Here is a 21074-nt window from a genome sequence, read left to right as displayed (position 1 = left end):
GAGGGAGCTTGGGTTTGGGGTCGGGATCACTCCAAGCTCATCTGGTGTAACTTCCACCCCAGCTTCAGGATTCCCCTCAGCTGCCTCTCTCCCCTTGCCTCTGCAGAACCGCCAGACATTCAACAGCCTCACCTGCCTTAGCACCACGGCCGAGGACGGCTCCCAGCGGCCCACAGGGCCCCAGGCATGGCCGGCGGCCCCGGAGGTGATGCCGGGCAGGACCCCCGCCTGCACCCCGGTCCCGGAGCCGCGGGCCAGGCCCGAGGAGCGCCGGGCCAGCAGGGACGACCTGTCCTGCGAGGAGGAGGAGGAGAGCGCCGGGAAGGAGGAGGACAGGGCGGCCTGGCGGAGCGGCGGGCCGGGCAGCGAGAGCCTCTTCCAGCTGGATGGCGAGATCGACATCGAGCAGATAGAAAACAACTGAGGAGGGAGCAGCTCTTCTCGCCCTGGGCTCTGGGGGCTGCCAGCAGAGCCGTGGAGGGCTCCTGGCCGCCGGCGAGTTTGTGGGATCCTGTCACTGCTCCCCTCCCTCCAGCTGGAGGGGACGAAGCAGCTTTGCCAAAATTTCATCAGGTATTTAGAGGAATTCGTGTGCATGCGTGTGTAAATCTTGAAATTCTTTGTAACTACTGTAGCCAGAGATCAGCCAGGCCTAGGAAAGTGCCTGTCCCACAGGGAAACCAGGCGCGGGGATCGCCAAAAACTCAGAATCCAAGAGTAAATGGCTTTTGCCAAGGGTGGAGCTGATGGAGCTGGCCATGCTCCCACAGGTCCCACCTGTGCTAGTTCAGAAAGGGGTGCACAAGGAGAAACCACCACCCCTGGGACTGGAGAAAGGGGGGAAAAGCAGAATATTGAGATTTGCAAACCGAGCACTGGCTGGTGGCCCTGGGATGGCCACAGTTCCTTTCCTCCAGCCACATCCCGTGTGGCCCCAGCACCCCTCACTCCCCATGTCCCTGGCAGTGCCGTGAGGAGGAAATCACTAGTGAGGTGTTTTGCTGAAATTTAATGATGGCAAGAGCTGGATTTTTACTCCTTTATTTTTAGTTTTCCTTTTCCTGATGAGGAATTAAACAGATCCCTGGCCCATGTGGGGCAGCATCCGCAGCAGCGCTTGCTGGGCGCTGAACGGGGATGCTCAAATGCCTTCCTTCCCCGTTTTTTTCCTTCCCAGCCCCCCTCTCTTGACTCTTTTGGGGAAAAAAAACCCTACTCAGGCTCTGTGCCACCCTAATTTGGGTTCCCAACACCCTGTTTTGAGCAGGGCTGGGCTGTTTACCCATTTACCAGCAGCTGTGCCCATTTTGCTACCCAGGGCACGGCTGCCACCCTTTTTTTTTGGCTTTACTGTGAAGGGCTGCTTGCCCGAGGCACGTTGTGGAGGGGTTACTTGACAAAGTCAGCTGGCAAAAGGCTGAAAATCCAGGTAGCAGCACTGAAAGCTTTTCCTCTTCCTGTGCCTTTTTAAAGCACAGATAAAGTGGTGACCATTATGTTTGTACAATATGAATTCTCTTTGCTAAAAATAAGCTGTCCACTTGCTAACAGGTTTAGAAGGACACACATTTCTTTTTTCACCCTCTTTTTTTTATTATTTGTTTGTTTGTTTAAAGCTCTAGGAAAGCTGTACAAATGGCTTCCAGCATCTTCTGGATTCATTCTGCTGGTTCCTTCAAGCTCAGGGATCACTTCCCGAGCTTTGCAAACGCGAGAAAGGAAAAAACCTTAGATACCAAGAGCAGCTGAAGACAGGACATTTTTAATGGGGCTCAGCAGCCCCACTGGCAATGCCTTGAGGGTCCATAACTCAGAAAGGCTGAGAGCTGCTGGTACAGGTTTCATTCATCATTTCTGGTTTTGTTAGTGCACTTTTTTCCACAGTGGTTTGGGATGTGTGTGGCATCTCCCACCACAGTGGAGCCCATCAGTTGTTACCCCTGTCCTGGCACTGCTGAGGTTTTGCTGGAGGCTGTGGCCATGTCCACTCTCTCCAGGCAAGCAGGACAAGCTCCAGATATTCAGGGAGGGGATGACAGGGATGTCTTTTCATTTTTGGGAACCCTCCAGCTCTTTTGAAGTGTCACTTTATGCATCACTTAGAAAAAAAAATATACCCTGGGTTAATTTTTATGCCTCCTGTTGTGGAGGGTCCAGCCACGCGTGTTTTCCCAGGCTGCTGCCCCTCTGTCTGTGCCCCTGCAGTGGCACCCTCACAGCGAAGTTCTTGGCTTTGAGTCTTCCTGATGCTCCATCCATCCCTCCCCACCGCTGACACGTGCTGGTCTCGGGGCACTCAGCTCCTGCTGGCCACAGGCACCTCCTCAGCTGAGCAACAAAGGGCAAATTCACCCAAAATCCACGTCCGGCTGCCACAGAGCTCCGGGCGGGCTCTGGCCTGGGCATCCCCAGGGCTGGAATTCCTAAGGGCTTCTGTTTTCTTTCCAAGGGCTGCTCCTGGTGCCATGCTAACCCCCCAGAGTGGGGGGGTGGCCAACAGACCAGGGCCCAGCTGTCCTGGACCTGGTGGCCAAAGGGCCACGGCCCGGCTGTCCTGGACGTAGCCGTAGCATTCAGTTTACATTCAGCACAACCCGTTTGCCTTACTAAAAATGCTTCTCCAATGAGTCATGGCCTTATACTGGGCACGTTGGCGTAGGCACAGACTACAGTTAGCGACAGTTTTGAGGCCACAGTGGTGTTCTGTTGGGTATTTCTTGTTGGGTTTGTATGATTTCATGTACTTAATTCTCAGTTTAAGAAAGCCTTACTTTTAAAATTTTTTTCTCTCTCTCTCTTTCTCTCTCTCTCTCTGTAGAGGTAAAACATTTGTGGATTTATATATATATAAATATATATATAAATAAAGTAATTAAAAATATTAAATATAATATAGTATGTGCCTCAGATTCAGGGGACATCCTGTTGATTGTAAAGTCAGAAGTGGCGTTGCTCCCCTGGTGTCAGGAGATCCGTCCCCTACGCAGTGGGAGAGCAGGGCATCCCCTGGGGGTCTTGCTCTTGGTTTGTAAAGGACTTCACTTATTACACAGATGTTTTGGGAGCCCCCCAAACCCCCCGGCAAACCCCTGCCGGCTGCCAGAATGTGATACTAAAGTAATATGCAGACAAGGGATGTTATTCCTTGCTAGGTAGCTAAAATAAGTTCATTATTGTGAAGGGACTCCGTGGCTTGTCCAAGGTGTGACCCAGTCTGGGCAGCAGCTGTTTTGGGATGACACCAAAGCTGTGGCAGCAGCAATAAAGGTTCTTCATCCTGAAAAAAATAGGATTTTAACACAGAAAGTCTTAGCAGGCACACGGGAGTTTGCTGTGTGTTTTGCAGATGTAGCTCTTTGAGCCTGTCCTATGAAAGAGTACATTAAAAAAAGAGAAACCAACGAAAAGAAGCGTTTGTAAAATAGATTGTAATTTTTCCACGTGCTAGCATAGCCTATTTGGCCAATAAAATTGTGTTTCAAGTGCATTGTTTAAAGCTCCTGGCTGCCCAGGCAAACAGACTGACGTAGGATGTTCTAGGATTGTAGCAGTGCTTTGCGGCGTGTGTGGGTTCGGTGTTCGAGAAAGAAAAAGAAGAGGATGGCCAAATAAAAAACAAAACAAAACAAAACAACAAACAGAAAGATGGGAAGAAGAATAAAAACAAAGCCTTCTGAAGCTATGACCTGTAGTAGCCAAGCCTCGCTGGCAATTGCACAAGCGCCGCGGGCCGTGCGTGTCCCGGGAGGGGCTGCCCCAGGTGTCCCCTCCTCGGGCGGGCCAGGAGGCTGCTCCTGCCCCCTCCATGACTTGATTGCACTAGAGCAGCTCAATCTCAGGAAATTGCTTGTTACTTTTACTGTGTAAATAAAGCTTCCTGGTTCAATAACCCGTGTCTCGCCTCTCTGTGCCGTCCCCGCGGCTGTGGGGTCTGGGGGGGTTGGGGACATTGCTGACCCTCGGGGTTGTGGCACTGGTTGGAGTTTGATGGGGTTGGAGTTTGATGGAGACCTCTCCTCTCATCTCCTGGCTGCAGCTCCTTGACATCTCTATAGGTGCTGGGAAGGGATGTCCCAAAAAATGGGTGGGGGTCAGGAAAGCCTTCAACCAGGATCGTCCCTTGGGGTGTCTGTGGAGGAAGGGTGTCCCAGCCATGGGCTGCACAAGAAAATGGACATTTTGTGATATTCACGTGCAGGCAGACACACTGCACCCTCCCCATGGTGGGGGGACATCTCCCATGCCTCCCCCCCAGCCTGTCATTTAGCTGTAACACAGCCAAAGATGTAAACAACAAAATGCAAATTGAAGTGCCAAGTAGCACCTCTTTCTTTGTGTTTAAGGACAAACATAATACCCTGCCTCTTAAAATCCAGACTCAAATCTAAACTCAGAGCCCACAGCAGGCCAAGGGCATGTGGGGGTGATAAATAAGTTCTTGGGGAAACAGGGCAGTATCTCCCTGCAGCCTTTGCAACCCAAAAAGGAAAACGGCTGCACTTCCTCCAGCAGGCAGTGTAAAAAGTTTCATGACAGATGGCAGGATGTTTATCTGCCTAAACTTAATCAGATTGAAGTGATAGGCTTAGTATAATAGAACAAAAAAGGAAGAATTAGGGGTTAAAAAAGAAATTCTCAGTGATCCATCACAGCCTGAACGTTTGACCAGGGTTTACAGCATCCTTCCATGTGTGTGGATGCTGACAGTACCATACACTTTGGCTGAACCACTACCCAGAGGATAGAAGATGCAAAAACAGACCAAAAAAATTGCACTAAGGTCACTTTCCCAGATGTAGTTTATTTTATTAGAACTTAATTCCCAGCCCCCTTTCCCCTGCTGTCCCCAAGGGGGCCTATGCAACTCCAGGGCCAGCTGGTAGCTCTGAAAAACAAGTGTTCCAACACTCCAGAAACAGGGAGCATCATTTCGGTGTCCTTCAGTGAGTGGGGTCATCTTCAGCTGTTGGGACTGCTGGAAACAGAGCTGGAATTATCCTTTACCTCCTGCTTGCAGAAGCAGAGAGCAGTGGCTGAAGGTAGACAGTGGCCAGCACATGCTGCCTCAGAGTATGGATATATATTAAAAATACGTAACACAAACATAATTACATTATTTCCATGGTCCCCTGGAGATCTGAAGCAGGTTAAAGCCCAAATAGTCTTGCTCAAAGCCCAAGAGGGTACAGAGCTGCTGACATGCTCATTAAAAGGTGACTTTTGCCTCTAAAAGGTGACCCTTGCAAACACTACCACGTGTCAGTGAGGGTGGGCAGAGGACTTGATGGAACAACCCCTAATCTTGTAATTTTTGACCCATTTTTGAGCCCCTTCCATGCTCTTGCCAGGTGCAGCATGGCCAGGTGTTACCACACACGCTGCAACAGCTGCACTGCAAAACTGACAGGGGGAGAAACCAAAATCCCCAGGGAAGGCTGCTGTGCCTGGAGGCAGGGAGCAGCTCCTTTTAGAAATCCTTATTCTGATTAGCAAAAAAAGGCAAATCTCATGCCTGTCCTGGCCCTGGATGTGACAGCAGGACGGGGCTAAGCCAGTGCAGCAGATTCTCAGCAGGCGTGTGGGGCAGGATCAGGCCCAAGGGATGTTCAGTGAGTACAGAATCCTAGAATCCCACAATGGTTTGGCTGGAAGGGACCTTAAAGCTCATCCTACTCCATCCCTGCCATGGGCAGGGACACCTTCCACTGTCCCAGGCTGCTCCCAGCCCCATCCAACCTGGCCTTGGACCCTGCCAGGGATGAAGCAGCCACAGCTTCTCTGGGCACCCTCTGCCAGGGCCTGCCCATCCTCACAGGGAGGAATTTCTTCCCAAAATCTAATCTAAACCCACCCTTTTGAAGCTATTCCCCTTGTTCTATCACTAAATGCCCTTGTGAAAAGTCCATTTTCAGCTGGAGCTGTGTCTGACTCAGCCCTGGCAGCTCAGGGACTGCAGATCCAGGATTTTAATGGGGAGAGGCAGGAATCCCACACTCCCTCCCACACAGCCTGCCTACAAGACCCCCCCACAGAGGGAAGGCAAAGACCATCAGTCCCACGGCCTTTTCCAGGGAGGGAAAAGCATTTCAGGTCCTGTAAATATCCCTGCCAGTGCTGATCCAACTGAACACAATGACAAACAGGCCAGATCCAAAGGACAGGGTTTATTCCTGACAGGACGGGGCAGTTATTCCCTAATGTGTTACTGATTCCCGTGCCCTCTCCTGGGGCTGCTCCAGACGGGCTGCTCCTGGCAGAACCAAGGCTCCTGCCTTGCCAAGGTATGTGGGGCTGTCCCCTCCCAGGGCTTCTGTGCCACCCGAGGCACACACAGGAGCTTGGTGGCCTCCATCAGCCCCCAAAGGACATTCCCATCCCAAACAGGTATCCCAAAAGGCACAGGACATGGGGGTTAAACAGGTAAATCCATTCATGAGGAGGTGCCTGGGTTCCCTATTTTCCTATATTTTCCTATTTTCCAGTGTGAGCAAAGATAAAAAGGGGGAACAGCCCCCCAACATCACCCAGAGGAGGCTGAGGCCCCTCACAGGCACCAAGGGCAGGGCATTCAAGACTTGCCAGAGGACAGCAGGTTTGGTTCTCCCTTGGATGGGAGGTCAGTAGATCATTTTAGTACCATTATGTGAAATATTTCGGAAGGCAGGTGCCCACCACCCTGCACAAGGCTGGGCTGGGTTCAGTCAGGTGAGATGGAGGTGGGAGAGGATGAAGTGGTTCCATGGAGGGGCTGCACGTGAGGGCTCATCCCTGCTCCTGCTGGGATTTACAGCTCCTGCTGGGATTTACATCTCCTGGAGGATGATGTCCACAGCCTCAGCCAGGTTGTTCACGTAGGCATCAGGCTTCACCTCGGGGTGGTTTTCATCGGACGGCCTGGAAGGAGACACGGGGCACAGCTGAGCAAGGGCAGGATCCCAAACAGCCCCCCTGTCCCTGGTCATCCTGCTGCCCTCAGAGCCCTGGTAGTGCCAGTGGAGCACCCCTGAGGTTCACAGAATCACAGAATGACCAGGTTGGAAGAGACCTTCAAGACCATCGAGTCCAACCCAGCCTCAACACCTCAACTCAACCCTGGCCCCCAGTGCCACATCCAGGCTTTGTTAAACACCCCCAGGGATGGGGACTGCACCACCTCCCCGGGCAGCCATTCCAGAGCTTTATCACCCTTGCTGTGAAAAACTTTCTCCTGATATCCAACCTGTGTTTCCCTTGGTGCAGCTTAAGGCTGTGATCTCTGGTTGTGTCAGTGCTGCTGCAGACAGAGCCCAGCCCCAGCTGAGCACAGGCACCTTTCAGGAGCTGTGCAGAGTGCTGAGGGCACCCCTGAGTCTCCTTTTCTCCAGGTGAGCACCCCCAGCTCCCTCAGGGGTTCCTCTCAGGGTTTGTGTTCCCAGCCCCTCTCCAGCCTCGCTGTCCCCTCTGGATGTGCTCAGTGTCCCAAGGTCCTTCCCAAGGTGAGGGACAGAGCTGGGCACAGCACTCCAGGTGTGACCCCACCAGGGCAGGGACAGGGCAGAGTGACCTCCCTGCTCCTGCTGCCACCATTCCTGACTCACATTCCTCCCTCTTCTGTTTGTTTTTCCCTTTCTCTCTCTCACACCCAGGTCTTAACCACACAATCAGGTGGATCCTATGTCCTTTGTGAAATGAGCTCAGCAAAACTTTGCAAAACCTCAATTGGAAGAGAATTTCCAATTAGTTAATTAACTAATCCAAGTCAACATTTTACATGGCACTTCTTCATCCAGGCAATAGCAGCACCAGGCAGGGATCACTGTAAGGACACCTCACTGCAAGCCTGGGAGCCCACAAAATTACGAATAATTATTCTCCCACAGTTTTTATCTAGAAATGGGTAGAGAAAAAAACTATTCCCTTTCAACCTAGAGACACAGAAAGTCTTCACACCACTTCAGTGAAAAGGAAGGTTCTGCCAAGGTTTAATTTTGCAGGACCACCACCTCTTGCAAACCCACCAGTGGTGGTTTGAAACACCACCAGAGGAAAGTTCAGTCTCACCCTCCATGAAGTCACCACCCCAAAGCAGGGTGACTTGAAGCCATTTTTTGCCAATACTTAATTAGCAGCAGTGGCCTAACGAGGCACAGCTGCACAACCCCATTCTGCTGATTTAGCAGCACTGCTGGTGGGGAGAGGGGCAGATGTGGGAGCAGAAATTCTCAAACCTCATGGTCCTGTTATGGCTCTTGGGCTGAGAAACCCAACAGCTGCTGAAGGGAAAACATATGTATTTTATACGCTTAATGACCTTCCTTTGGGAGAGAGATGGGAGCCCAAATGTCCACCTCCCACCTCTCCTGCTCCCTGGGAAGGGCAAACCTTTATTTAGCACAGCCTCTCCGTGGAGAAGATGCATTTCCCACCGGATGCAGGGGAGGCAGAGAGATGATTATTATTATTATTAATGATGTGCAGGATTTGGTGAGCACTTGTCTGCACAAGCACCAAATCATTTCTTCTGGCTCCCCAGGGCTGTTTCTTTCCTGCTCTTTTCTCATCCCATGAGCTCCTCACAAAGGCATGGCCTCTTTTGGAAGCCCACACTGTGTGCTGGAGGCTCTGCTTGCTGCAAAGTTGGGCCATGAACTAGGAAAAATAAAATATTTTTTGTATTTTCAGCTGATATTCATCTTTCCTTGTGTCACCTGCAAAGCCATGCCCAGCACCAGGCTCCAGGAAACAGACTTTCCATCTTATTTAAAGGATGGATAGGTCTTTCTTTAAATATCCCAATTCCATCTTGTTACAGGGCTAGGGAGCAATGAGGATAATTTTATGATATTTTTTAGGTTTTTCTCAACTGAAAAAAGAGTTTGATAATGGAGAAAAACCTTCACACACAAAGCGAGTAAAAACCCAGTGTGTATCCATCCCTTCAGTGGTAATTATTGCTCACTCCTGATTTAACCAAGTGGCTTTGATGAACACAAAAATAACTTTGGGCATACAGTAAAATATCAATTTCTTGTCACTAATCCTTAATTTGAGTGGAGAACTAAATAAAGCAATGAACAAAACTTCTCTTTGCATTTTACACCCTGAAAAATGTTCCTTTCCTAGATTACACACTAGGAGAAAATTTTAAGAACCGCTTGAAATGAATGCTTCTACAAGAAATTTTCAATTACACAGCACTCTTTGATCTATTAAAAGGATTTTGTGATTAATATCTGTGCTGACAACACAGAAATCCATCTGTAACTCAGCTGCTAAATGCCAGTCATCAAGGAAAAGTCCTGTACACACTTAATGTGTCCTGTGAAAAGGGGGTGTGTGTATGTATATATAAATATATATAAACACACATATGTATATATATGATATAAGGTATTTTTACCCATTTGCCCAAATACCATGGGATCACATCCCACTCCTGGCTCCACTGAAGTTAAAATCAAAACACAATAAATAAAGTTGTCTGAACTCTGCAGGAAAGCAGAGAGCTGGAATAAACACATTCCCTGCTCTCCTGCCTTTTCCTAGGGCTGTGTGTGGGGCTTTTGTCCCTGTCAGTGCCACCACAGCTCCTGTTTCATGTGGCCCCTTCCTTTGTCTCACAGGCATTTTGTGGCTCACACAAACAGCCAAGGGATGGGTTTGCTCCCCCCTCTGGCTCAGGGCTGCTCTTGAAGCATCCAAAGAAAGGGAACTGCAAGCAATAACCCCCAAACTCCAATGCCAAGAAACAAAGCTCCAAATGCAGCAAAACAACTCAGGAGCCCAAGTCTGGGTGCCAGAAGTGAGGCAAAAGAGAGAGCTGTGCCATAAAACATCTGGGCAAGCCCAAATGCTGGAGGATGAGCCCTTATTCTGTTGTCCAGAGACCATGGCTCTACACCAGCCTCTTCTCTGGGGAATTTGGGCTTTTTCCTAAGAGAAACACCACCCACTGGGAGTTTTAAGAGGCTCTGAGGTGAAGCAGTGCTCTGGTGCTCTGCCCTGATGTCCTGGGCATTGCTTTGATGGGTCAGAGCCTCCCTGGACAAGGTCACTGGGTGCAGGGGGAAGCTTGAGCCAAGAGCAGATCTTGGTCTCACGGGTCCAGCTCAGCTTCTTTCTCAGTGACAACAACCCCACAGCAACTGCAGGTCACAGAACTGGCAGTGAAGGTTACCTTTTAATACCTTCTCCCTTCATATTCCAGAAATAAATAATAATAATAATAATAATAATAAAAAAAAATCTAAAAATATCTTTAGTTTGCTAGGTCAGTTGAAGAAGTTAGCATTGAGCTAACTTTAGGACAGACTCCTTCCGATTTTTTTTCTCATATGGGACTCTGGTTGCAGAGAAGAGCATAAATCAAAATGACAGAAAATTATATACTGCAGCTGAACATTGAGCTGTCAGCACTCCTGGCCAGTGCACAAACTTGCTTTTGAAAAATCAACTACAGCCTTGAGAAACACTCTCTTCCATACAGCAGGACTTGGAGTGGCTGAGCACCACAGCCTGGAAGTGCACACCATTTCCCAGCCCAAACTGGCCATGGCACTGTGAAATGTGACACTTCTGCACTACCTTTGGTGGCCACCTTGCTGGCACACAAAGGGGTCAGGGGCAGGAGTGCCTTAGCACAGGATCCCTCCGAAAGCCAGGGTGGTCCTTCCTGGTCTACAAGAATTTGCAGAGGCTGTTTAGCTTAGTTATTCATTGTTACTGTCAAATTGGACTGCTGGGGATAGGCATTGGATTACTTTAGGAGTCTGGCATAATTAAAAAGATCCAATTCTGAATCTGTCAAGCTTTTCAGCCTGAAAGAGTGGAGGTTTTTACTGACTTGCAATGACTGACAAATCTAAATTTGACCTTAGGAATAGATCAAATACCAAGGTGTATGAACTCCTATCTATCTATATATATATATATATGGTCCTTCCTTATGGGCACACAGGGTGATGTTAGGAGCATGTGTTCTTCAGAAGAAAAGCCACCCAAAAGGACCAGTGCATAGAGCACATGAACAATAGGAACTATTTTGAACATGATGCAGCTCAGACAGTGGTCCTGAGGCTCCAGTTACTCATCAAATGCTCCTCAGGGGATGCCTGAACATCCTCCTCTCCCAGGGGCCATTGATCACTGTCAGGGCTGCACCTCTGTGGCCCTTGTGCCCCGAGCCAGACCCTCAGCCCATACTAAACTGGTTAGTTCAGATCAGTGCTGCACTTGGAGACATCAGGAAGCAGCAGGGTGCTGCAGGAAACTGGCTCTGCAGTTTTAATTCTTCACTTGGGAGGAGAAGCTCCAGTTATCAGGGGAACTCCAGAATCAGAACTGCTGCCTGTCAGAAAGTGATGGCTTCCTCCTGCTGAAGCATGAAACCAAATTGTAAGGGGCTGATTTAAAAAATCAGCCTCTGCAAGGGTAAGAAGGTTCACTTATTGTGTGGGTCACATTTCCACTTGGATAAGTCTGTTCTGACAGGCTGGATTCCCTGCCTAGACTCAGCTACCAGGAAGGCTCTTGAGTTGTCCCAACTCCTGTGCAATTTTCGGGGAGGCTTCACCCAGATGCAGCTGAGCATCTCTGAGGGGTGAAGGGATCTATGCTGGCTTGCTTGGTCCTTTCAGGAACTACTAGGAGTCTGAAGCAAATGCAGAGGAAAGATGCCACACAGAAAGATGACCTAAACCCCAGACTATGAGTTAATTCTTTTGTTTCCCACAGCACTTGGGATTCCAGGTGTGGTGTGAGGGTTGAAGACAGGATTGGATGGTGCTGTCAGCCAGTTCCAATGGCAATGGGAATCACTGCTGGAAAGGGAACTGGACCTGCAGAATGTGGGATGTGACTGATTCTCTGAGCTGGGAGCAAACCATCCCACCAGGAGCTAAGAGGGGATGTCTGAGCTCCAGGCCCTCCCCTCATGCTGTCCCAGGGACCCTCACACACAGCCTGGAATGTCCTTCTCAGCACCCCACTTGTGCTCTTCTCCAGCAAACCATGGGGAACAGAAAGGGAACAGCCGGGTTACTGCATGGGCAAAATATTTAACAAATAAAAAGCCAGGTGGAGATAGCTGACATTGGACAGTCGTGGTCACAGGGGTGGAAACAGCACTGGGATCCAGCTCAACCTGCTGAAACCTGCCTTGAGAGTGAGAGCAGACAGGGATTGATCAACACCTGCTTGGTATCACAGGCTAAAATTAGCTCTTACACAGCCCTCCAGAAATTGGAGTAGGAAGGAAAAACACCAAGCAGGGCCAAAGCAAGGCACCAGAGTGAACTTGAAAGAGACAAATGATCCCACACTGCAGTGCCACAGAGCTGCAGGCATTGGCAAACCTGATCCCAGCTCAGCACCACTTCTGTCACACAGCAAACCCCATCCCAAAAGTCACCCTCTGTTTGACCAAGGCATCTCTGGGTCACCATTCAGACTTCCCACCAACAGCACCAATTCCTGCTCCATAAAGTGAGATAAAAAAGCCTGAGACCATTTCTCCTGGCAGCATATTCTTCAGGAGCTCTTACCATGGCTGTAAAATACACAAGACTGAGTTTAACAAGGTTTTCTTTATGAGGAATGCAAACAGACACTGTAACCTTTGCTGGTTGCTTTGGAAAGATGCAGTAATTAGACTTGGTGCCATGAGTGAAATTCTCTTTTTTTTTCTTTTGTGAAACATGCAATTTAATCAGTTTGGCACTGAAAACCCAGATAAATCACAATGAAGGACAGGTCCCTGATGGGCAGCTGAGGGATGGTTGTAAAGCACATTTCCTGATCATACAATTAGAGAAAAACCTGCACCAAAGTCAGTAACAGCACCCAGGGCTGGAGCAGCTCCCAGAACTCCAGGAAACCCCATACCTGGGACCCTCTCATGTCATGGACAGACCCCTGGGATAGGAAGAGAGGCTTTTGTGGTTAGAAGACTGGATTTTGGAGAGTTCAAAGCAAAGCAAACCTGCATCAGAGCAAACCAGCATCCTCCACTGCTCTTCTCCTGCCTCCCAGAACTTCACAGCCACTAATTGTGTTTAATTGTGACTCATTTAAATTCAAGCATCCACAAACGGGTGGAAATTACAGCCAAATTGTTTGCTAACACCTGAAGGAAGTCTGTGGGCTTGCGACTTAATTGTTCCCATTTATGTTAAAGTGCTGCAGTTTTAACTGAGCAGAATAAACCAGCTTAAATCCAACACTTCTCCAGGTACTACATCTCAACACGCAGACAATACTAAGATTGGGGGCATACGGAGTTATCCTTCTACATAGTTTACCTAAAAATAAAATAAAATGAAATTGTCAAATGCTAGAAATCACAGAATCCTGGAATGGTTTGGGTTAGAAAGGATCTTAAAGATATCTCTGTCATGGCAGGGACACCTTCCACTGTCCCAGGTGCTCCAGCCCCAGTGTCCAGCCTGGCCTTGGGCACTGCCAGGGATCCAGGGGCAGCCACAGCTGCTCTGGGCACCCTGTGCCAGGGCCTGCCCACCCTCCCAGGGAACAATTCCTTCCCAAAATCCCATCTAACCCTGCCCTCTGGCACTGGAAAGCTGTTCGCCCTCATTCTGTCACTCCATGCCACATCCAAATTCCCTCTCCAGGTTTCCTGCAGCCCCTTCAAGCACTGGAAAGGTGCCATTCCCCAGATTTTTGTTTTTCTGAATTTCAATACACTTCTTGGAGTGAGCACTTGTACTTTTCAAACATACATGTGCTGAAAATTTAATTGGATATGTTTAATTGGAATTTGTTAGTTTCTAATCAGTTGGCTGCATGGAGATGTTCTAACCAAAGGTCTCAGATACACAACTCCAGAGATAACTGCTTAGAAGAGGGTGCTGAGAGCACTGGTAGGGCTGAAAGAGGTGCATGAGGAGTGCCTGGTATCCCTGCTGCACTCTGCTCTACCAGGTTTTCCACCAGGTCTTTTTAAACTGCCAAGATCTGGTGCAGGACATCACTTTGGGAAGCAAGGAACAGTTTGGAAATGGGGATTGTAACCACAGGTTTGAAGAGGTTCAGGGAGAGCAAGGGGGACTTTGTCAAAATTAAGAAGTTAAATGACCAGAGGTGAGAGAACAGATCAGGAGGTGGAGGCTGGCAGGAGCAAAATTCCATGGGTTTCACACAAAAAGCTTGGGAGAAAGCACATATTCCCATATTCCTCTCCACAGGCATGACATTTACTCGTGGCGATTGCAAATTAACCCTTGAGGGACCCCAATTCCTGGCATCTCTGCAGGATGCAGTGCCCCCTGCACTCTGAGCACACAGCGCTGAGGAAGCAGATGATGGCAGCTGTTTTCCTCCACCCATCCCTATTTATTTTCGCTCTCAGGAAACCCAGCACATGTGAACATGCCAGATTAAAAGCTCTGGAGAGGAAAAGTCCTGAAAGTCTGTGCAGAGGATATATACACATCTATACAGTAAGAAACAGGTACGAAGGAAGGCAGGATGGTGATGGGAAGACGTGATGTGAAGTGGGTACAGAGGGTACTCCTGGCTAAATGCTCTCATGTCACAACACCAGAGCACGAGATTTTATCAGTGCTCACTTCTTTCCCTTACCTCCAAAATCCCTCATGGAAAGTCAAGCTGGTTTGAACAAATATTTAAACAAGCACAGCACTGGTGTTCCGGCAGCTGGGCAGCAATTTTCCTGTCAAAACTGCAGAGCTCTCTCATCTTGCACAGCCGGAGAGGTTCAGCAGGGGCCAGGCATTAGAAGTGTGCATACCAGCGTTATGGTGGAGGACAGGGAGCAGCACACATGCCTGATCTGGTTTTGGACTGGTTCCCAGCCTGCTAATCCCAAAACAGCTGCACACGTGTCCTGGGAACAGCTGGCATGGCAGGGAGAGCTGGAACCTGGTGGGCACAGGATGGGGGGACACCCAGTCAGTCCCTTCTGCCTCAAGGGGCTCTGCTCCCTTCTTCTCTGCCCATAATCCAGGTATCTCCTGGGCTCTGGGCTGCTGTGGTCCCATCCAAGCCTGAATCCAGAGGTGAAGCCATCATGGCCCAAAAGCCTGGCTCCATGCTGGGTGATGGATGCTGGGTTTGACTCCTGAGTCACACAGGTGGAAGGGAGTTACTGCAGCAGGGACTGCCATGCTCAGCCCCATGGAAACCACTTCAGTCCATCTTACACAGTGATGAGTGCACTGGTAATATTTGTTCAATGTACTCTGCTAGGCCAACCAGAACAGCCGGAGGAAACACAAACATGTGAGAGCACAGAATGCTTCTGCTGCTGCAGAGGTGAACATTCACCCCCAGGCACCTGAGGTTTCCCATCAGGCTGGCCCAGACCCATCTCACCCAGAGCTGTCTGCCCAAAAAAGAAGATGCCCTGCCCAGGCTGCTCACCTGAACCTCTTCAGGAGCCTCCTGCCCAGGACAGGCAGGAAAGGGGAAAGGAAGTACACACAGAGCCATAGAGTTTAGGTTGAAAAGGTCTCTGAGATCATTGAGCCCAACTGTTCCCCCAGCACTGCCAAGGCCAGCAATGACCCGTGTCCCCAAGTACCACATCTACAGGTCCTTTAAATCCCTCCAGGGCTGGGGCTCCACAATATTTGTTCAAACCATCTTCCATTGAGAAATTCTCGCTGATGTCCCACCTGCCCCTGCCCTGGCCCAGCCTGAGGCCGTTCCCTCTGCTCCTGTCCCTGTTCCCTGGAGCACAGCCCGACCCCCCGGCTGTCCCCTCCTGGCAGGAGCTGTGCAGAGCCACAAGGGCCCCCTGAGCCTCCTTTGCTCCAGGCTCAGCCCCTTCCCAGCTCCCTCCTCATGGGACTCGTGCTCCAGACCCTTCACCAGCTTTCTTCCCCCTTCTTATTCATCCCATGTTCATCCCAGTTTCTTAGATAACAAGTCTGGATAGGAAACAACCTCTGGAAGAGTTGATTCTTTTCCCTGCTGACTCTATTTAAACCAGATGACAAGCTCATACCCCAGAGCCAGTTATTGGACAGCCAGAATTAGGGTTAGGTGCAAAGACTCTAACTTTTCATAAAATATAGATAAAGTTTATTGAGATAAACCCAACCCCTAGGTGGAAATGAGCCACGAATGCCAGGCACATTGGTGTCAGTGCCTGGGGTGGCCTGGGGTGCCCTGGGGGACCAGAAGCTCTGACTGCACATGTGGATGCACCAAGTGCTGCAGTGCAAGCACAGCACAGCTGTTTCCAATAAAAGCAAAGCCTCCCTCTCCCCCTCAAAAGTGAAATGCACATTTGCTTGTTTTCTGAGAAAATCTGAGAATTGCCCCTGCTCTGCCAAACTATCCAGTCTAACAGGGTGTTTGCAAGCACCCTGAGACTCAGCTCTGCCTGCTTGGATTAATTATTGATGACCTGCTTGGCTTTGCCAGATGACCTTACTCAATTCAGTAGAAAATAATTTTAAACGCCCCTGAGAAAGAATCTGGACATAAATATTTTCTTTGTGCATACACACAAACAGATGTGCATCTTAAATGGAGCTGATGCATTAGCCATTAATCTGATTAAATATTACACAGGAGTGAGAAAGATTAATTTCAAGGGTTGAATGTAAAGCTCAGTGGTGCTCAGACATCTTACTCTGTTAGATACTTTTAAAGACCTTAGCCTTAGAGAATATTTCATTGCTTTCCTTTAATATATCACTTACAAAATCCCTATGAAAGGTGTAAAATGAATGCTGGCTTCTACACTTGCAAAGCATCTCATGGAGATTTAAGTCACAGAACTCTGGCAGATGCAGATTCTAGCAAGAAAGGAGCTTTGCAGATTATAAAAGAAAGAAGTCTTAATTTAAGGTTTTAAATGCTGCTTGGAGAAGTTTGACTTAAAAAGTCTTAGGCCAGATTGGCACTGATAATGCAACCCTGGAGACAAGACACTCCAAGTTACAGCTTTAAAAGACTGTTTCTCACCAAAGAAGAATTTGAGCTACCCTAAGGAGAATAATATTTGTCTCCAGATGCTGCTCACTAAATCAGCTTTAATTTTAAATGAGAATGAAACTATGAGCTATCTGTGCCACTCCCAGGAAACCCAAGCAGACAGACATGCAGCCAGTTCTCCTTCCAAAGGGCAAGAACAGCCAATTCACACACGTGTTGGGAACCAGCACCACCCTGCTCCAAAACCCTTCTCACGTGGGAAGCCAAAAAAGCACCTTCACAGGAAAATCAAGGCAAAATTTATATTTTTGTCTGCAAAACTGTTCAGCCTGGACAAGGCAATGGCATGGAGTCTGTCTGACTTCTCTTCCCAGACCAGATTCCAGATAGGAGTATTACATCCAACCTCACTCAAGGATGTCAGGAACACTCTAAATGTGCTCATGCTGAACAAAAGGGAATATATATTTGGGCTAAACCCCAGGAGTTCTGCCTTGGCTTTGAGTCAGTGCATGACTGATGCCCTCTGGAAGGGCTCAGAGACACCTGAGGTCACAAAGCCATCCCAATAACTCAGCCCTGCTCCTCAGAAACTCCTGCCCCTTCTAAAGCAGGAACTTTACTGAAATTATTCCAAATTATGGCTCATTTGCTTAAGCAACTCTGTAAATGAGATCTTCACAATCTTCTGTTTGGGAGTTTGCATGGCCTGATGTCTGCCTGCCTTCCCTTCCATGACCACAGTGCCAAGGGAATGAAACTTCATTTGCTTGGGAGATTCATTTACCAATATCTGGAAGTGACATTTACCAATATCTGGAAGTGCTCAAGTGGCTTGGAGCAACCTGGGATAGTGGAAGGTGTCCCTGCCCATGGCAGGGGGTGGCAGTGGGTGGGTTTTAATACCCCTTCCAATCCAAACTATTCCACGCTTCTATGAAGTGATGGAGGCGATCAAGTTTGCTTTTTGCTTTCTTTCATGGATGAAAAAGCCCAGATTTGCTGAGCTGTTGAGCAGATAACGAAGGAAACCTTGTGCCATGTGCCTGCAGCCTCCAGGACACTGAATGGGGTCGCTGGGACGTAAGACCCCAAATCCAGCAGAAAACAACACAGTTATGTATGGACCAGCAGCAGCCAGCCCACACTGGACTCCCTGTCATTTCTTAACTGGCAATGGGGACCTCAGAGGAAGGCAGGATGTCCTCTGCAGATTAGGCTCACAAAGGTGGGAAGCTGTTCAAAGGATGAGGACATGCTGCGCTTGCGGACCGCGCTGCGCCCAAGGATCCCAGGGCTGCTTGGAAGAGCTGCAGGAAACAGGCTGCACTGCTGCGCTGGGAACACCAGTGCTGCAGGGATGGCTGCGGGCTCTTCCTCCCCCTCCTGGCTCTCCTCCACCCCGGCAGGACGCAGGAGGGAGCGCCGGGCTGGGGGAAGGCAGCGAGCACATTTTTCAAGGTGTCAAACCACAGCTAGGCTTGTGCTTAAGAATGGATTACGGAAAGTGCACTGAACCAACAGTGTTAGTGCAGGGATTAAATCCCCACGCTCCTGGCACCCAGCCCTTGGGCTGGACACGGAGAACAGGCCAAGGGCTGTACCTGCTTCCTTCCAGCTCTGTCTTCCAGCTCCTCAGATGGAGGAGGCTGCTTGTGTGTCCCACTTGCTGTGTGCTCAGTGCAGGCTCAGAGCCAAGCCCCGGCTGAAGCCTTCCAAGAGTTTGGTCAAATACCAAGTCACGTCAACAGGGATTTTGCTGCATGTTGTCAAAGAGATAATCCCAAATTTGCAACAACTCAGTGATGAATATTTGGGTTTGGGATGTTTAGTTTCAGTTCAGGGAGTTGCACAGGTTCAGACTGTGCCCTGTGCTAACTTGCACATCCTCCAACATCATTTTCTCTCTCAGTCCCTTCCACCTTCATAAATACAATGATTAATACCATGGCCACCTCCAAACAGCTTTTTAAAATTAGTTTTTGTGGGACTGACTGGACATTTCCCACAGCAGTTTATTGCTGCTTGTTATCACACGTGCAAACCACAGCCTGGAACCACAAAATCATCGAGCAGGATGAGTTTGTACCACACCTGGCGCACTCAGAACAGCACCAGGCACCACTGCTGCTTTCAAACCCTGCCACATTCACTCTGGTAGGGCTGAGATGGTTTCTGAGTCAGTTCTTCATGAGCTCCAAGACCCAGAAGCCAAGGATCAGGCTATGCAAGGTGCCCAAGAGGGCTGGGAATGAAAGGGGTGCCCAGGGGCTTCTCCACCTCCAGTGCAGCCAGCAAGGCTTTCCCATTTCTCAGGATCAGACTGAACTTGGGACTTTTCTTAACCATGAAATCAATAAAAAAGACTTAACAGCTTTAGCACAGAGGAGGAAAAACCCCAAACAAACAAGAGCAGTGGCATGGTAACTGCTTCACCTTCTTGGTATCTGCAGTATTTGCTTTTGTCTCTTTTGAGCATTGTGGTTGAGACCAGTTTCCTCCCTTTGCATCAGCTTCAAGTGAAGACTGATCCTTTGTAGAATGAACAGCCCAGAATACTGGTTTTAGCTGTGCTTCTGTAACCCAACCTGGCTTAAATGAAGTCTATTTACATACCATGCTCGATACCTTTGAGAAAATCTAATACTTAAAATACTTCAAAGGTCTACTTTGTACTGGAGGTGGGACAGCCAAGGCTGTGGTCTGCACATATTGCTAAATTCTAAAGGCATTTCAGGGTGGAGATATTTGTCTATGGAGTTAAAAACAACCCTACAATAAGACAATCCCCTTTAAATTGCATTCAAAGCAGCACAGAGCAATCTGTGGAGGGCTGATCGATCCTCTGATGCTTTTTCTCAGTCTAAAATGGATCAGTGGCTTGGGGGGGTGTGCTATGTAAGTATAATCTATATAAATATAATAAAGAATTTTTTGAAACAAACCACCCAAGCCCTTGTGTGGAAAGGGCTTTAGCAGATCATAAAGGAAGAGACTTTCTCTTCATCAAGTAAAACCTTAAAGGAGATGTTCTAACTTACAGCACTATACATTAATGCTCAGCAATGTAAAGAGTTTAATTGCCTGTTGCTTTCCCACCTACCTGCAGCTAATGGAAAACCTTCCTCCAGACCTGTTTATGCACCTCACTCTCATTTCATACACTCACATGGATGGAAAAAACAGCAAGGCAGCCTGGAGTTGTCTGAAGTCCCTGCAAATGGGCATGTCCTGAAAGCAACGAACATTTAAGAATACCATATGTGTGTGTTTGGTGCAAGTTGCTTGAGCAGCTCATCACATATGCAATACTCTGCAGGTTTTATGATTGTTTATAATTTAATTTAATAATTGGTTTTAATGTTAACCCATGCTGCCACTCACACACAGTTGTGTCCTCCCCAGGAAAGGGCATTTCCTTCTTTTGGGGGGAAAGGAAAATGGACTGGTTTGGGTTGGAAGGGACCTTAAATCCCATGTAGTTCCATCCCAAAGAAAAGGGCAGGTGGCTTAAAGGAGGAAGAAAAATTACCCATCAGAGGGATGCAGAAATGCAAGGTGACATTTGAACCTGGGTTTCACTACTCTGCATCTGGGAGATGCTGGTTAGATACAAACCCAGAACAACAAGCCAGAGTCCCAACCACTTTCTCAAAGGATTAATTAAGGAATCCTCCTCCCAGCCCCCATTCAGAAAAATCTGGCTGGAAACTAAGTACCAGCAACTGTTTACCCCATTAGAGCTGTGCAGCAAGAAAGGACAGCCTCCTACAGCTTCCCACAACTTCGGGCAAGATAAACATCTTTGTTGTAAAGCAAGAGCCTCTCCAATTTTATTGATGGAGACAGAAAGTGCCAGAGAATGGGAGCTGCTGAATCCAGCCTCTGATTAGCAATTAAGCACTTGGAGAGGGGCAAGGCTCTGGGCACAACGTCCTTCCCAGTGATTCACAGAAAACCTCCTCACATAAATTAGCCATCCCTGTGATTTTAGTGCTTGGGTGTGCTCGTGACAAAGGAGCCTCATGGGGCTCTGTGCAGCCACCAGATCTAGCCTTTCCAGCCTGAAAATCTGGGGGAGGGTCCAGGAAAGGCTGCAGATGGAGCTGTGCCCCCCTCACCACGTGTGGACAAGCCCCAGGGAGCCTCCAGGATGCCACAAGCATTGGGCA

General features: G+C 48.8%; 2 protein-coding genes across 3 annotated transcripts in view; one reads left to right on the top strand and one right to left on the bottom strand.

Moving 5' to 3' along the window:
- FAM53B (family with sequence similarity 53 member B) overlaps nucleotides 1-3883 on the top strand; it is a 45392-nt gene extending 41509 nt beyond the window's left edge. For both annotated transcript variants that reach the window (XM_039731434.1, XM_039731436.1), the window contains one exon: nucleotides 107-3883. In XM_039731434.1, coding sequence (XP_039587368.1) covers nucleotides 107-424 — 318 coding nt within the window. In that variant the 3' untranslated portion in view covers nucleotides 425-3883. The remainder of the gene's footprint in view (nucleotides 1-106) is intronic.
- Nucleotides 3884-4785: 902 nt separating this feature from the next.
- The window catches only part of LOC120512730 (phospholysine phosphohistidine inorganic pyrophosphate phosphatase), a 71099-nt gene continuing 54810 nt past the window's right edge, over nucleotides 4786-21074 (bottom strand). Inside the window, exon 7 of the mRNA XM_039731371.1 lies at nucleotides 4786-6894. Coding sequence (XP_039587305.1) covers nucleotides 6804-6894 — 91 coding nt within the window. The 3' untranslated portion in view covers nucleotides 4786-6803. The remainder of the gene's footprint in view (nucleotides 6895-21074) is intronic.

This window comes from Passer montanus, unplaced genomic scaffold, assembly GCF_014805655.1.
Source record: "Passer montanus isolate IOZ18808 unplaced genomic scaffold, ASM1480565v1 scaffold77, whole genome shotgun sequence".
Classification (NCBI taxonomy): domain Eukaryota; kingdom Metazoa; phylum Chordata; class Aves; order Passeriformes; family Passeridae; genus Passer; species Passer montanus.
This window is presented reverse-complemented; position numbering and strand designations above follow the sequence as displayed.